The sequence below is a fragment of the Aricia agestis genome, chromosome 3 (genome assembly GCF_905147365.1).
Source record: "Aricia agestis chromosome 3, ilAriAges1.1, whole genome shotgun sequence".
In the NCBI taxonomy this organism is placed as follows: Eukaryota; Metazoa; Arthropoda; class Insecta; order Lepidoptera; family Lycaenidae; genus Aricia; species Aricia agestis.
The window spans coordinates 21,843,374-21,861,062 of NC_056408.1; the positions used below are offsets into that span (position 1 = coordinate 21,843,374).

A 17,689-nucleotide genomic window follows, 5' to 3' on the forward strand; every position below is an offset into this window, starting at 1 on the left:
GGGGTGCGCCAAGGAGGGTTAACCTCGCCGGACCTGCTTAGCCTGTACGTCAATGGTCTGATTGAGGAGCTCAGAGGCACCCGTGTGGGTTGCCACATAGGTACGACATGCATTAATAATTTGAGCTATGCTGACGATATGGTGCTTCTGAGCCCCTCAATCAGAGGCTTAAGACGTCTTCTCGGCATTTGTGAGACCTATGCTAGAAGCCATGGCCTCAAATACAATGTTGCTAAGACACAGATGATGGTGTTTAGGGCTGACAAGGGTCCGGAGAGGGTCCCGCCGATTTATTTAGATGGAGAAGTAGTGCAGCGAGTTGAGCGTTTCCGATACCTGGGACACATTTTGACCGAGAATCTGTCTGACAATGAAGACATTGTTCGTGAGAGACGGGCGATGGCCGTTCGGTGTAACATGCTCGCGCGCCGTTTTGCACGTTGCAGCGCTGAGGCAAGGCTGACACTGTTCAGGGCATACTGTCAATGCCTGTATACGTGTCAGCTTTGGAGCAACAGCTCTAAATCTGTAAGGAGTAGCATCAGGTTGCAGTATAATAATTAATAACGCATACCGCATTCTTATGAGACTGCCTAGATACTGCAGTGCTTCGGGCATGTTTGCCGACGCCAGAGTTCCCGATTACTTCGCCGTTGTTAGGGCACGAGTTGCGGAATTCTGGGCCCGCGTGCGATGTTCTAGGAACGAAATTCTCGGTGTGGGTGCCGGGTGTCCGGAGAACTCGTTTCCAGCCTACTGGTTATCGGTACATCGCGACAGAAACCAGAAATGACTTTTAGAATTATTTTTAAACGATATTTTTGTAGCATTTTATTTAATTTGTATTATTATTTAAAATTCACAATGTTTATGTACTATTTAATTTTAACTTTTTTTAATTTAATAATTTAATTTTATATATTTTATATGGGTTTATTGCCTGCAATAAATGATTATTATTATTATTATTATTATTATTTAAGGAGGGCTCCTATACAACAAACGTGATTTTTCAAACATTTTTTGCTCGGTATCAATGATGACAACAGGTAGGCACTTGAAATATGCACAAAATACTCAGCTGTAGTAATACTTTAATAATTAATAATAAAATTTTAATAAAATAAATACTTAATTAAGAGGGGCTCCCATACAAAAAACACAATTTTTTACTATTTTTGCTTTATAATGGTACGGAACCCTTCGTGCGCGAGTCTAACTCGCACTTGGCCGATTAATCAGTATAATATAAATATTTTTCCAATTTTTCAATTTTTCAGAAAAATAAATTGAAAAATTTCCGAACTTTGAAATTTTTCGGAAAATTACCCATCACTACATACAGCCGAACGTATAACCTCCTCCTTTTTGGAAGTCGGTAAAAACCGGTTTTAAGAAACCAGTTGATACTAGTATAATTCTATTGCGATGGATCAAAAGAATTGATCTCAATTAATAAGGTATTCACCCTGAGTCAGCAAATATTCAGAATACAATAAAAATACAGTTCTCCATTGCTATGCATAAAATAAAAGGCAAAGGTTTTGTGCACGTTTTGTGTTCCATTAGCAAAATAGTTTAGGAGCGTCTGTCTTCGATGAGTTTAGCCACCAAGGTACTTGTACTATTATCTATTCGGTGTCCAAGGTTATTACTGTGACTAGTTAGACTGTAGTACCTAATAGACAATAGTCAGTAAAATACAAAGTAACAGACGTGCCCGTTTGATTTCTGTTCTGGTTTGAAGTGATAGTATTTTTACTAAAAGGAATATATTCTTGCATGCTGAAGATTTTTTTATAATTAACAACGATATCAAAATACTACGTTCTATTTATCGTATCGTATAATACGTTCTAATTCTATGATAATTAAACGTAAGTAGGTGAAGATTATTTCTTATTTCATAGCAGTTCACTGTATAACCATGTTGCTAATGATTGTATTCAGAGATCAATCTAATATTATAAATGCGAAAGTATCTCTGTCTGTCTGTCTGTCTGTCTGTCTGTCTGTCTGTCTGTCTCGCTTTCACGCCAAAACTACTGAACCGATTGCAATGAAATTTTGTACACAGTTATTCTAGAGTCTGAGAAAGGACATAGGCTACATTTTGATGTGGGAAAATATCTTATTTCCATGAAAATATCGATGAAAATTTATTCGCATTGCGCAGGCCAGCGCTCATCCCGGGGGTCCTGGGTTCGAGTCCCGCAGGCGGAACAAGTTTTCAATGTTCCTGGGTCTTGGATGTGTATTAAAATAATATTTCAAAAATCTTAAATATATTTTATGTATAATATTATAAAAAATCCAGAAATATATCGATGCAATTTAGTTCTAATACGATTCAACAGATGGCGTTTTATTTTATTTTAGTTCTAATACGATTCAACAGATGGCGTTTTATTTTTTACTTAAATATATTTTATGTATCTATACTTCTATACTAATCCATACTAATATTATAAATGCGAAAGTATCTCTGTCTGTCTGTCTGTCTCACTTTCACGCCAAAAACTAATATTATAAACGCGAAAGTATCTCTGTCTGTCTGTCTGTCTGTCTGTCTCGCTTTCACGCCAAAACTACTGAACCGATTGCAATGAAATTTTGTACACAGTTATTCTAGAGTCTGAGAAAGGACATAGGCTACATTTTGATGTGGGAAAATATTTTATTTCCATGAAAATATCTTATTTCCATGAAAATATCGATGAAAATGAATTCGCATTGCGCGTGGCCAGCGCTCATCCCGGGGGTCCTGGGTTCGAGTCCCGCAGGCGGAACAAAAAGTTTTCAATGTTCCTGGGTCTTGGATGTGTATTAAAATAATATTTCAAAAATCTTAAATATATTTTATGTATAATATTATAAAAAATTCAGAAATATATCGACGCGATGTAATGAACATTTTAGTTCTAACACGATTCAACAGATGGCGCTTTTTTTTACTTCGTTGAAACATAAAACTAATCATACTTATTAGTTATTATGTTTTTGTTTATAGTTTTTAATACGTTAGAATATTATGTTTAATAATATTATCACTTGCTATAATAATAATCAATCTATCTTATCTTATAGAACTCCTACTGCATTTCTAAGGAGTTCGAGTGTGTTGTGTTGGCCTATATTCCATCCAGAAAATATATCAATGCAGTCAACATTTTAATTCTAATATATGAAAACAGATGGCGCTTTATTTTTTACTTCATTATTATAACAGAACTAATCATACGGTACCTACTTTATTATATATTATTGTTTTTATTCATAACTAGCTGTTGCCCGCGACTTCGTCCGCGTGGACTTTAGTTTATAGCGCGCGGTGTCAACAAAATTTGTGTCAAATTTAAAAACTTTTTAAAACCCTGGTAAGTGGTACCCCTCTTAGGGCCGCGCTACACCGGAATGGCAGCGCTGAAAGTGCTTGCCTCGCCGCTGCCATTCCAGTGTAGCGCGGCCCTTAATTAATCAAAATACCCAAAAACAGCTGTGCAGTGTGCACATAATCTGTACTAATATTATGAATGCGAAAGTATCTCTGTCTGTCAGTCTCGCTTTCACGCCAAACGCCAAAACTACCGAACCGATTGTAATGAAATTTTGTATACTGATAGTCTAAAGCCTGAGAAAGGACATAGGCTACTTTTTTACTGGAAAAAAGGGTTGTAAGGGTCGTAAATTTGTTCAAAAAATTCATAATAGATGGCGCCGTGCGTCTTCTACATCGCGCTGACTCTTGCTCAAAAGTCTTTCTATAAGAGGTGGTATCATCCTACATTTAAGTCTCGATTTTTTTCGATTGTTATATCTATTCTACGGTATTAAATAACTCAGTACTTTATCTGTGCAGGCAGTGACGTAACCTTAAGACCAAATTTCACCAACGACTGTTAAAGTTAATGCTCGAATTAGTATCACGTTAGCTGTTTTGTTTTTCATATGAATGAAAGAGAAGACAGGATATTTTAACAAGCTGTTAACACTAACAGACGTTGGTGAAATTGGGGCTAAACCTATCAATGATAAATAGTTTATGGGTAAAGTTGTGTAATTGGGGGGCTAAATAAGCTTTAAAATTTGGCATAATATATAAAGTTTAACATACAAAAATGAAGTACTTATTGTTTGCACACTGCACAGCTGTATTGATTTAAGGGGTACCAGGATTTTTTTATAAAAGCTTTTGACACCAATTTTGTTGACATCGCGCGCTATAAACTGAAGTCCACGCGGACGAAGTCGCGGGCAACAGCTAATATATTATAATCATGTTCAAGTTGTAGACTAACTACACTAGATTTTCATTCTGTTTTTAGAAATATTATCACAAAGAATTTACGTTGGAAGTGTGCCGGTTGTTTGATATCTGCATCATGATTCATGAGTAGTAGATATTAATGTAAGTTGGAAACAATTTATAAAATAAATAATTCCGATTACCATAAAATAATAAGAGGCAATCATGAGGGCTATAAAAATGTTGAACCTTATCTAGATAGCAATAAAGTTGAAACTAACACAGGGATTGCGGACGACAACAATGATAAAAATTGTTAAGATCAACATTGACTTGATAACGTATCAAATTGACAATTGTGGTCAGTTATAAAATAGCTCTGGCGTAATAATATTATATGTTTGTGGTGTTAGTATGAACAAGAACAGTTCCAAAGAATAATCGTAAAAAAATAATTGTGAAATATTACTCTTAGAGTGAACTGTGAATCGCCAAATAATAGCAGGCAGGAGCAACATCGAATGAACTCATGCTCGACGAATTTAATCTTTGAATTTAGAAGACCAATTCAAGATGAGGACGCTCCTACTATTATTTCTCTGTACGGTGTCGATGGGTTATGGCTACCGACTGCTGGCCGTCCAGACTACTCCCTCCAAGAGTCACTACAATCTCCTGGCGGGACTGGTGAAGCCATTACTGGAAGCGGGACATGAGGTGACTTTAACTCTGCAATTTAACTTTAATTTTAATTATATAACTGCATTACTCTAAGACATGAATAGTATGTTAGTTAATAATCACTTCGGTCTTCGAAAAAAAAATATTTTATTACTTAAGTATAAACTAGCTATTTGACCGAGCTTTGCTCGGTATTCGATAAAACACGAATAAAATGACATTTTCTAAAAATGATTCCTAGCTAGATCGATTTATCGCCCCTGAAACCCCCTATATACTCAATTTCATGAAAATCGTTGGAGCCGATTCCGAGATTCCAATTATATATTTATATACAAGAATTGCTCGTTTAAAGATATAAGATTAAGTAGGTATGTTAATAGACGATTACTTAAAAGTTAATAAAAATTTGAATTGAGGGGGGTCGTTGATCGATGAAAAGGTTAAAAAGCACTGTTTTTATAATATACTACAGTCGTAATAGGTAATTGTATAGATATAATAATTATATAATATTTGGTGTTTTTCAATTTTAAGATAACGTTTGCTGCAATATTTCCGGACAAGAAACCTGTAAAAAATCTACGAATTATCGACTTAAGTGAGGTTCAGAAGGCCCTTGAACGTAAGTTGCATTGCCGTAGTGGAACTCTACACTAAACTTCCGGAAAATAGGAGATTCAATCTTCTGAGAAATAAGAGACTCTAGTAAAGGGTCACCCATAAATTGAGTAAAACAAGACTCTTTAACTTTTCTCCTGTCTGGTTTTTATTATAATAGTTGTGTTATAATAATATGTGCATATTTAATACATCAGTTCTAGTTATTACTAAAATCTGACTAAGGATCAACTCACACTGCAGACGTAGCGTCTCGACGCGAGTTTTGAAACATTCATATAACTAGTTCAAGAATTCTCTTACGTCCACAGGCGATTTTCGGTCCGCCGATCCGATCCGACTTTTCATTGTCATTCTTTAAAAACTAAAAAAGAGTATTAATTTTAACTTAAAAGTATTTTACTATTTTTTCTTTAGACGTAAACGCCTTGGACCAAGATAAGGTAGCGTTTTCCCGATTGAAGGAGTTAATGTCCAATATATCCCACTTGGTGGTGAAGCATCCGGAGGTGCAGCATGTCATGAGGGAGGAGACCTTCGACGCCGTCATCACAGAGTGGCTGTTCCGTGACGTAGAGGCTGGGTAAGTGCGTAGTGCGTGGATAATATCAAATTCATCCATCCGCTGAAGTTAGAGAATTTAACACATTTTTACCATGAGAGCATCGAGGACATGCCTACAATTACCGGTGGAAGATTGAACATGGTCGATTTCTTGTAAGCGAAACCGCAGTCAACACTGCGTCTAGACTAAAAAAAATCCTGTTACAGATACGCAGCAGCACTACAAGTCCCATGGATACTCTTACACGGCATGGAGATGTCTCCCCACATGGAGAACCTGGTGGACACGGTGCGCCACGTCTCCACCATCCCCCTCGTGCTCAACGAGGCCCCCATCCCCATGAACCTGCCGCAGAGACTGATGAATACGGCGTGGCATTTGCTGATGAGCTTCTGTTTTTAGTGAGTAACACTTTCTTAATCCTTCCAACTGTCATAACGTCAGCTATAATAGTGCTATGAATGTGAACCTCGAATCCAGCGCCCATCGTTGATATCCTCGTCAGACTCTAGAGTCCACCGAGAGACCGTGTATAAAGTCACAACATCACGTCATGCCAATCTGGTGAGCCCTGACGCACTAACACAGTCAGATAGAGAATGGAAATCATCATATTATCTTTGTCTTCGCAGTAAGGACTTTCCATCGAATGAGGCCGAATACCATGCGATGTTCGGTCCGATAGCCGAGGCTCGCGGACACCAGCTCCCGCCCTACTGGGACGCGATACGCGACGTGTCGGTCCTCTTCCTCAACTCACATCCGTCCTTTACCGCGGCTCGCAGTCTGCCGCCTAATGCTGTCGAGATCGGGGGTTATCATATTGACGAAAATGTGCCACCATTGCCAAAGGTATTATCGTAAGCATGTGCTCTATTAAGATCATTCTTGTTTAACAAGATTTGTAGAGCTTGAGAAAAATGAGAATTTTGTGTTACTTAGTTGATTCATTTGTTTGTTCTTCCCTATTTACCTAACTATATAGGTATAAATATTTTAACACGTCTACAGGATTTGCAAGTATTACTGGACTCTTCTAAAAATGGAGTGATCTACTTCAGCCTGGGGTCCGTCATCAAAGCCAAGAATCTTCCTGAAAAATTAGTAAACGAATGGATAAAGATGTTCGCGGAGCTGCCCTACACCGTGCTCTGGAAATTCGAAATTGAACTGAAGGACCTGCCGAAGAACCTCCACGTCCGACCCTGGATGCCTCAAACGAGTATATTAAGTGAGATAGATATCTTGTTTGCCTATTAATAAAACCTAATACCTAATATCGAGACACCAGTCAACCGCCCTTTTTTCTCAGCCATATGTAGGAAAATGGAAATATAATATTATATAGGAACTCAGAATGGCAAATATTGTATTTCTTCTCTACTTGCAGCTCATCCAAACGTGAAGGTCTTCATTACTCACAGTGGTGGCCTCAGCACCATCGAATCTCTATACTACGGGAAACCGATCCTGGCTGTACCGGTGTTCGGGGACCAGCCCGCCAACGCCGAGCAGGCCGTGCAGGCCGGCAGAGCCCTGAAAGTGCCGTACTCAATAAACATGGTTGGAGACCTCAAAGTTGCTTTGAAGGAAATGCTCAGCAACGACAGGTAGTTCTTACGATTTAGACCTTAATTCCTTGCTTGCTTTAGATCCATGGGCGTACCCAGGTAGGGGCAGAGAGGCAGCTATCCCCCCCCCCCCCCCCCCAGAAGATAAAATAATCGTCAAATTTCCTGGCCAGTGGGAATTAAAAACGTGTTACCTACTTTGTGCGTGCTGTACGCAAAATGAAGTGTTGGGAACAAAATATATTTTCAGTCAGATTAATAGTCAATTTTATGATTTTTTTTCAATAATATACCAGACCGACCATCTTCTCGAATCAGCTATGCCGAAATCCTCGGTACTCCCGTGTTTAGATCACTTATATTCTGTTTTATATTGATAAAAGTTTAAATTATCGCAAAAGTGTAGGTACGTCAAAAGGGGACGCATGCGCTAAGTGTTCCGCGCATCGCATCATAGTACAGTGCAGTGTGGGCCTAACAGCCATGCACTCTAGCCTTTAGGAGCATTCGCTGGCAGGGTCGCGGTTGTGTATCCCGTGGCTCTGCCTAAAGCGGAAAGTAGGAACACTCGTTGGGTTTTTAGTGGGTATGCCCGGGCGCGGCATTTCACCGCCCTGGGGAATCCCACATACCCCGGTAGCCATCCCCAGACCGCCGGGGATGCGTAATTGCATTTTCCCAACGATAAAAAAGGGGGACTTCGAAACCAGTAAAATTTTGAAAGGCGGTCATGAGAGAAAAATGTTTGGGAACCTCCAATTTATGAAGTTATCATCAACGTTTTTTTTTTTTTAAATAAAGAAGCTCTCAGAATGTCTATGCTTTGACTATTGACCTACGAGCGGCACATAAGTACTTAAATACGTGTAATTTACCAGCTACTACCAGCGAGCACAGTACCTGTCGAGTCTGTTCCACAAGCGGCCGGTGCCGCCGAAGCAGCTCGTCACCAACTATGTGGAACTCGCCATTGAGAGCAAAGGTGAACTGATTTTCCAACACTTTCCACATTTTCCAACACTTTTTTTTACTTAAAAGTTGAAACTATATGCCAATTGCCAAGGGATCTCCGGACTCTAGATATAAATGAGAGAACAGGCAAGCGCGAAGTAGTTTAAAACAGACTCAATAGCACTGCGAATTTCTATCTTCCATCTTTTCTACCTTCGATATTATTATAAACGCGAAAGTGTGTCTGTCTGTTTGTCCGTCCTTCTGTCTGTTTGTTACCATCTTCACGCCTAAACCGCTGAATGGATTTTGCTTACATTTGGTATGTACATAGATATTTGGGTCCCGGGAAAGGACATTCAGGTACGATCGTTTTTATCTCTGAAAATGTACGGTTCCCGCGCGATTAACTGGCGCAGAGTAGTTGCGGGCGTCATCTAACTAGTTATAAATAACCCATCAGTTAATTTCAATGTTTTGTTGGTACTTAAAGGTACTGTAAATAGTTCATTGGAGTGACAGAGTTCAGGAATATATTGATCTTGACTTATCATCATGTTATTTTGCCAGGTGCCCACCACCTGCGCTCCAAGACGCTCCTGTACAAGTGGTACGAGATCTGGATGCTGGACCAGGCGGCCGTACTGCTGGCGGTGCTGTACATCCTCTATAGAGTCATCAAGAAGATAGTGTGTCTGATAAAAGGAATGTTCTCGAGAACGAAAAAAGTTAAGAAGCAATGATAATATTTTGGTAAGGGGTTGAAACTTGTAAATAAAAAAATATTTTATACCATTTAGTTGCATTTAATTATTTCTTCGTCAAGCCCTTACCTATCTTATAAGCGCCATTTAGGACTTAGCGAAATAATTACAGCAGGGCCTCGATAATCCGAACCCCTGCTAATCCGAATACCTCTATTATCCGAACGACCGCCCTTTCCCCGCACAAATCACTCCCGCATATTGTTTTTCATCATCCCCGTCGCTATTCCGTCATTTTGTTATAGGAACACATTATCTTTGTACTATATTTGTGCTGTTTTATCATGGCTTCAACATCCAGAAATGCCTTTAAAAATGTCTACATACTATAATCCGAACGCTGCGTGCATATATATATATATAGATCCACTGAAAAAGCATAGAAAATATCAATACAATATAACTAGGTCCAGCCGTTTTGGCAAAAGAAAGTTATCTGAAAGTGTGTCTGTCTTCACGCCTAAACAACTGAACCGATTTTTCCGAAATTTCGTATGGAGATACCTTGAGTTCTATTCGGAGGAAGGACATATTGTAGTTTTTATCCCGCAAAATGTACAGTTCCCGCGAGATAAACGAATTTTTGTGTAACGGAGTTACGGGCGTAATGTAGTTTAATAATTAACTAGCTATTTGACCGAGCATTGCTCGGTATTCGATAAAACACCAATAAAATGACATTTTCTAAAAATGATTTCTAGCTAGATCGATTTTTCGCCCCCTAAACCCCCTATATACTAAATTTCATGAAAATCGTTGGGGCCGATTCCGAGATTCCAATTATAAATATATACTCGTATATATACAAGAATTGCTCGTTTAAAGATATAAGATAATGGAGATTTTATTAAGAAGAACGAAAGCGATGACATCAGACAATAATATTTTTTAATCAACAACTAACTACAACAGGCATTGGTTTAATAAGAAGTTGAGATGTGAAACTAGGTTACGCTCAAGAGTCAAGGCTATTATTACCAGCGAGACAGACGTCTGTATGAACTAGTGAGCTACTGAGCAATCATAAGAAGCAGACGTGAATATTTACAAGCTTTAGATAACATAATATCTTTCACCTGATTATCTTATTAGGTTAAAGTACATTTGTGAATGGAATTTTATTGTGAGTCGAGTACTTTTTTATTTAACAATGACGATTTTATAACTCTGTAAAGGTTCTTAAATTTTACATCATAATTACCGAATATATCTAACCATAAACAATTTTTGTAAATAAAATACTTCCATCCATGTGCAGTCCATGCCCACTAAATATTAGGTAGACGACGCGACGGTAGAAACTCATAAAATTTGTTAATAGATGATAAAGATTAAGGGATCCATAGATACTTAAGATTATAAATGCGAAAGTGTGTCTGTCTGTCTGTTACCTCTTCACGCCTAAATCACTGAACAGATTTTTCTGAAATTTGGTTTGGATATACTTTGGATATACTTTGGAAAGGACATAGGATGATAATGCTGGAAAAATGTACGGTTCCTGCGCGACAAACAATGGTGGCCGGTGGGGCAACGGATTTTCAGGCGCGGGGCGTCATCTTGTACAAACATTTATATAGGCAGTGGATACAACACATTCCCTTATCATTCATTGCTCGCTAAATAAACTTGATTACTTTCTGCCTTATCATAACGCCTATAGTAAACATTCACTTTATAAAAATATCACAATTCACAATAAGTAGGTAATTCATTGTGACACCAATATGTGAGGATTAGATATTATCAGACGCACAACGATTTACAAATTAACATTGTAGTACTTATTTAAACAATCACAATTGGCAATATTAAAAGATAAACAAAAGATAAATAAAATATAACAAAGAATTTAGTTCGTGAAAAGAAATAGTTTTTTTTCTTCGGAAAGTGAGTATAGTATACTCTTATAAGTGTTGTTTATAAACAATTACTTAAATAAATATTAAACTACTCACACATAAAGTATTGTGTTTTTCTCCTTTTAGACACCCATTAAGAATGAAGTGGATGTTATTGTTATTGTTCACATCATCAACATGTCTGAGCTACCGCATACTGAGCGTGCAGCACGCGCCATCCAAGAGCCACTACAACCTGATGATGGGACTTGTAAAGCCCCTACTGGAAGCTGGCCATGAGGTACTTAAACCAAAATATTTTTTTATATAAAAGAAGGGGGCAAACGCGCGAACGGGTCACCTGATGGAAAGCAACTAGAAGCTGTAGGTGCGTTGCCGACCACAGAGGGAATACGCTCTCTTCTTGAAGGTATGCTGGCCGTATTGGTCCGGAAATACTGCTGGTGACAGTTCGTTCCAGAGTTTTTCGTCTAAAGGTCTTCTAAAATCTACTAACTAAGAATTAGTCAAGAGTTAGTAATAGCAACATGGACAAGTTGGTCCTGTGGCTGTAACAGGATAATGATAATCCAAGGACGGCTGTTTAGCAAAAAGACGGGATCTTTGATGAGATGAGAATGTCAATTGTCAATTGAAATAAAAATATCAAAATAATATTATGTATTATCACCCTTAAATTAGTACAGGTACCTACTACTAATTTATTGTGTATTTTCAGGTAACGATGATTACAATTTATCCCGACAAGAAACCGATCAAAAATTTAAGAGTTATCGATTTGAGTGTCCTACAAAATGCAGTTGATCGTAAGTTTCTATGAAGAAACACACATCCTACTAACGTAACCAGTGCGAAAGTATGTGCCTGTCAATATGTCATACTGTTCAAATTCCCACCTTCGGTGCAACCAAGTTGCTGGCAATATGTCCAGTCACTTTAATACCTCAAGTTGTGGTTACTTTTAATCAAGTAATATGTATATCCATTATTAATAGGTATTATGTATCAATAAGAAAGTTTGTCTGTCTGTAATACCAAACCAGAAGTTGCAGGCAACATGTTCAGTAAAATCGTTGAAGTTTTAAACCACGTTTTTCATAACAGATGTAGACATAATGAAGAACGACGCCAAACTAATGAGGGAGATGAGACGGGTGGTCGCGAACATCTCCGCCACCATCACCGAACACCCCGAAGTCCGCCAAGCTCTGACCGGGGTGAACTACGACGCGGTCATCAGCGAATACTTCTTCAGCGACGTTGAAGCTGGGTAATATTTTGAACCTTTTGCTAAAACTAAGGCTATAGCGCAGTAGGCATAACTGCACTGCAGCCAAGCTTCACTACGCGGCAGCGACGCTAGGCGACACGAAACGTACCTACTACCTACCAACCAGGACGTTTCGTGGACGATAGAAGATAAGTGATGCGTTGCTCTGCTTCAGTTTCCGCTGCAGCGTAAATATGCTCTTTTACCTTAAAATGGAATACAGAAAAGTTGTCTCTGGTTGGGCGAATTTGATCTCAACTCATTTGAATTTTGATATCCATATACATATCCTAGCTACTGCAAAAATTTGCACCGACGGCCTTGAATGCATTATACCCTACAAACACCACTCAGGTACGCAGCAACGCTGCAGGTCCCCTGGATTCAGCTGCACGGGGAGATGACTCCACACCTCGAGCTGCTGATGGACTCTCTTCGGGGCGTCGCCACCGTGCCCGTCATTATGAACTCCGTCCCCATACCCATGAGCTTGGGACAGCGGCTGAAGAATACTCTATGGTACTTCCTGATCTCTTATGGCTTTTTGTAAGTATTCTTAAAATGAAACCCTGAATTTTGAATTGGCACTACCGCGCCGGTAACTAAGAAACTAAGAATCTTATAATCAACACATGTAGGTAAGCATACCTAAACAGAAAGTATGTTATTTTCTAATTCCGTCTACAAGCCTAGTTCAAGCGCACAGCGCGCTTAGCATGACGAAAACAATAGAAAATATCTGAGAAAAGAAATGTTGACAGATTCAAGAGACATAACGCCAGATTTCCTTCGTAAACCAGTCACTTACACTATTCTACCGTAGAAAAAACCCTTTGGTGGGGTATGCACCTTCTGAACAAGCTTATTCTTCAACAGAAAGGACTATTCAGCGAGTGAGTTGGAATACCAGCAGAAGTTCGGTCCGCTTGCCGAAGCTAGAGGGCATAAGTTGAGGCCATATTCTGAAGCCATACGTGACATCTCCGTTCTGTTCCTGAACTCCCATCCATCATACGCCGCGGCCCGCAGCCTGCCGCCCAATGTCGTGGAGATCGGAGGGTACCATATTGACGACTATGTCCCACCACTACCTCAGGTAAGAATCAGACACCTTCGCATATTAATCGGATAATGTGAGACGCGCAATGCCATATTCAGGGCATTATATTATAGTAAAAGAAACGTTTTCTTTAGGAACTATAGTCTTCATCACACATCCAGAGTGATCAAATCCTTATGGCTTACAAAACAATAACAATTATAATAAAAAACATCATATCGCACACCCAGTTCATTTGCGATCGGAGCCAAGATCAAGTGGCCGCCCTAATGGGTAGATCATGAACTGGTGACATTTTCTGTTGTAGGATTTACAGGAGCTTTTGGACTCGTCTAAAAACGGAGTAGTCTACTTCAGCATGGGCTCCGTCATTAAAGCAAAGCTGTTAGCGGAAAAGTTAAAGAAAGACCTGTTGAAAATGTTCTCTGCACTGCCTTACACTGTGCTTTGGAAATTAGAGGACAAAATTGAAAATCCACCAAAGAATCTGCACGTCAGGGCCTGGATGCCTCAGCCGAGTATACTGTGTAAGATTACTTTTATTTAATGAGTGTCAGTGGCGGGTTTCTTACATATTTTGGAAGTTGTCACCCAAATTATGCAGGCTAGGCTTTAGCTCTGCAGAACAGAACAGTTAAGAGACTATACTAGCTAGTTACTACTACGTGGAAGAGCCATGCTTCGGTACAAATGGGCCGACTCGACCGGAGAAATACCACGTTCTCACAGAAAACCGGCGTGAAACAGCGATTGCGCTGTGTTTCGCCGAGTGAGTGAGTTTACCGGAGGCCCAATCCCCTACCCTATTCCCTCCCCTACCCTCCCCTATTCCCTTCCCATCCCTACCCTCCCCTATTACCCTATTCCCTCTTAAAAGGCCAGCAACGCACCTGCAGCTCTTCTGATGCTGCGATTGTCCATGGGCGACGAAAGTTGCTTTCCATCAGGTGACCCGTTTGCTCGTTTGCCCCCTTATTTCATAAAAAAGCTAGTATTGTCTCTAAACCTTTCAGTGTCATATTTAAAAGCCTAGGTCATATAAAAGCAAAAGATACTATATTGCACTGCAAAAATGTAAACTAGCACCTATAAGCCAGTTGCCTTACTCTCGACACAATCGAGGATCGAATCAGATCGATCTCAACAGCTTTTGCAACTTTCGTGCAACGATCGTGCTGAGGGTCAATTTGGAACTAGAGATCTGCGTAAAAGATACTATAATTTTCAGCTCACCCAAACGTGAAGGTGTTCATAACACACGGCGGCGCGCTCAGCACCATCGAGTCTCTCCACTTCGGTAAGCCGATCCTGGCTGTACCAGTGTTTGGGGATCAGCCCAGCAACGCCGAGCAGTCGGTGCACGCGGGAAGAGCGCTCATGGTGCCGTACTCACCGGACATGGTACCAGAACTCAGCGTGGCCTTGAACGAGATGCTTAGCAATGACAGGTGACAATTCTCGATTACTGGTGATCTAAATCGGGAACTAACTTAGTTCCCGAACCGGTGGTAGGCCTCATGTAGACATTCAAGTGTTATAACCTATTTAGAAATAAATATTTTGATTTGGATTTTAGTTCAACTAACCCGGCGAGAAGAACAGGCGTAAGATCCTCGCACGGTTAATGTTATTGAAATTTGATATAAAGTGCGGCATCGAAATAAGTAACAGCCGTTTCAGTTTTGAGGTCGTTCGATCTATTTAAACTAAGCTGAAACTCTATTCTTCCAGCTACTACAAGCGAGCGCAGTACCTGTCGAGTCTGTTCCACAAGAGGCCGCTGCCGCCGCGGAAACTTGTTACGAGTTACGTGGAGCTCGCTATAGAGAGCAAAGGTAGGTATTATTTTGTTTCTAAAGTGAAAACTTCTTTGAACGCTCATTAATGTTTTGTGGTGAAAAAGCCAATTTTAATTTATCTATACTGGTGCTACTGTCATTAATATTTTGAGTCGTATGTATGATGTAGCGTGCTTATACTTATGCGCTATTCTTTCGAGTTATTAAGGTTGGGTTGCAGCAGAGGCGTGGTTAAAGTTAAGGTTAAAGTTATGGTTATAGTTAAGGCTAACTTTAACTTTAACCTTAACTTTGACTGAAGAAATTGGCAGATGACAGCTGCTGGTCCAACAAGGTTGTAAATGAACGTGGGCGGGGACGCTGCTGGTAAAGGAGCAAAATGGCGTTTTTGTATGATGACAGCGTTAGTTCCTTTTATCGCCACGTGCATTTAAAACCTTGTCGAGCTCTATGGTTGTGGTTAAATATGGCGACTTGATGGCGTCCATTTTTAACTTCAACCAAAGATTTGACATTTTGCATTGTAGTTATAGATAAAGTTATAGTTACAGTTAACCCAACCTTATAGTACTTACATATATAACCCCTACACCGGTTTCGGTGATAGTGGCCGCTTTCACTGAAACCAGGCCAGTTACGCAGGAGTAATCTTATATGTATAGTGCCCAAGTGTGTGCGCAGTACACAAGAGCACTATTCCTTTACTCTCATAACCCAGTGGGTCCGAGACTGACACAAATGGCGAGAGATCAGGCGCAGGACCGACTTTTTACATGCCCATCCGACGCATGGATCATCTTACTTGTCAGACAATCAGGTGATCAGCCTGCATCTTTCAAACTTTGAAATGACATGTTTCCAACGCGGGAACCCTATCTATAACCCTAATCTATGACCAAATATCGGAGATTTACCAGCATCACTTTTTGTCTTTTGACGTGAAACGTTAATAGCTATGTCCACACTGTGCACTTTCATCTTCAATTTTCGTCATCAACTTTCATATATCGCATTCAATAATTGAATGCGTCAAGGAACGCAACGCCAATATTGTCATTTTTGAAGTTTTGTGTCGCGGGCATGCCTCACGTTCGCTGTTGACTGCGCTATAACGCACGCCCTTGACGAACAGAAAGAGGCACAGTGTGGACAAAGCTATTGGAAACGTGGCTTACAGTAATTAGAATAGTTCCATTGTTTAATAGCTGTAAGTTTCTCATTGAATAAAGTAAATAAATTTTCCCAGGTGCTCACCACCTCCGCTCAAGGTCGACTCTGTACAAATGGTACGAAATTTACATGCTGGATCAAGCTGCTGTACTGCTAGTGATATTGTACGTCATTTACAGAATACTCTGCAAAATGGCGACTATCTTAAAACGAACATTCTCGAATAAAAAACTTAAAACTCACTGAAATTGTAGTAGTTAGTAAAATATATGTTTCTTAAGTATTTCATTTGTTCTTCCTTTATAAAATTACGCCGTTAACTCACGTCTTGAAACGCGAAAAGTGACGAAAATGGAATAGAGCAAGATGCAATATGACGAATTACCTTATGACGTATGAGACAAAAGATTTGTTAGTCGGTTTTGGTAGTACGCTGCATCGGTGTGCTACCGGCATCACGTTTCACGTAGAGTCATTAAATTATTACTTAACTTTAAAGCGGCCGTTTAGTTTGATTGCAGAACTCGCAGAATTTCGTAAATTAGCTATGTCTACACTATGCAATTTCATCTTCAACGCATGCCCTTGACGAACAGAAAGAGGCACAGTGTGGACAAAGCTATTGACTTATGTCTTATCGCTACTTGTCTCTTTCAATCAATCCTCCAAGCAATCTTATCTAATCAAATATTAAGGCCCAATTTTACCAACGCCTGTTAGTGTTAACTGTTTGTTAAAATGTCTTTCGTTCATATGGAAAACGAAAGAGGTCGTTTGTGAAATTGGGCCTAAATGATTTCTTATATTAAACAAATGTTGCCGAGGATAAATAATTTTATTTACAATTTAACACAATGATAATACCTACATCTGTAACACATTCACACTAGGTACAACTGATACAAAAATACTAGATCAATACAGATAAGCATACTGGATAATACCGACCATAGACAAAGAAACTGTTGGTAGGATGTCACTGACTGATTGACAACATTTGAGAACCTCTTAAGTCTTACTTTAAGAAGCTATTGAGACGTATTTTCGTATAGTCTGTCAAGAAAGTGAAGAAATTAAAAAGTGGCAACATCGTAGTGTTTTCCCCTTCAAATCAATCTAAGAAAAAGGG

General features: G+C 39.4%; 2 protein-coding genes across 2 annotated transcripts; both read left to right on the plus strand.

The window, feature by feature from the left end:
- The first annotated feature begins 4,325 nt into the window (after window positions 1–4,325).
- On the plus strand, window positions 4,326–9,428 carry LOC121725708 (UDP-glucosyltransferase 2-like). Its single transcript, XM_042112770.1, has 10 exons — window positions 4,326–4,408; window positions 4,660–4,963; window positions 5,465–5,552; window positions 5,966–6,131; window positions 6,320–6,514; window positions 6,746–6,965; window positions 7,125–7,344; window positions 7,504–7,723; window positions 8,563–8,666; window positions 9,206–9,428. Exons 2-10 carry the CDS (start codon window positions 4,820–4,822, stop codon window positions 9,376–9,378), a joined length of 1,530 nt encoding a protein of 509 aa, XP_041968704.1. The 5' UTR covers window positions 4,326–4,408; window positions 4,660–4,819; the 3' UTR covers window positions 9,379–9,428.
- A 1,486-nt stretch (window positions 9,429–10,914) lies between these two features.
- On the plus strand, window positions 10,915–17,398 carry LOC121725491 (UDP-glucosyltransferase 2-like). Its single transcript, XM_042112495.1, has 11 exons — window positions 10,915–10,961; window positions 11,388–11,541; window positions 11,980–12,067; window positions 12,366–12,531; window positions 12,886–13,077; window positions 13,408–13,627; window positions 13,899–14,118; window positions 14,820–15,039; window positions 15,323–15,426; window positions 16,637–16,810; window positions 17,385–17,398. The coding sequence occupies exons 1-10, from the start codon at window positions 10,915–10,917 to the stop codon at window positions 16,804–16,806; spliced, it is 1,581 nt and encodes a 526-aa protein (XP_041968429.1). The 3' UTR covers window positions 16,807–16,810; window positions 17,385–17,398.
- Window positions 17,399–17,689: the final 291 nt, after the last annotated feature.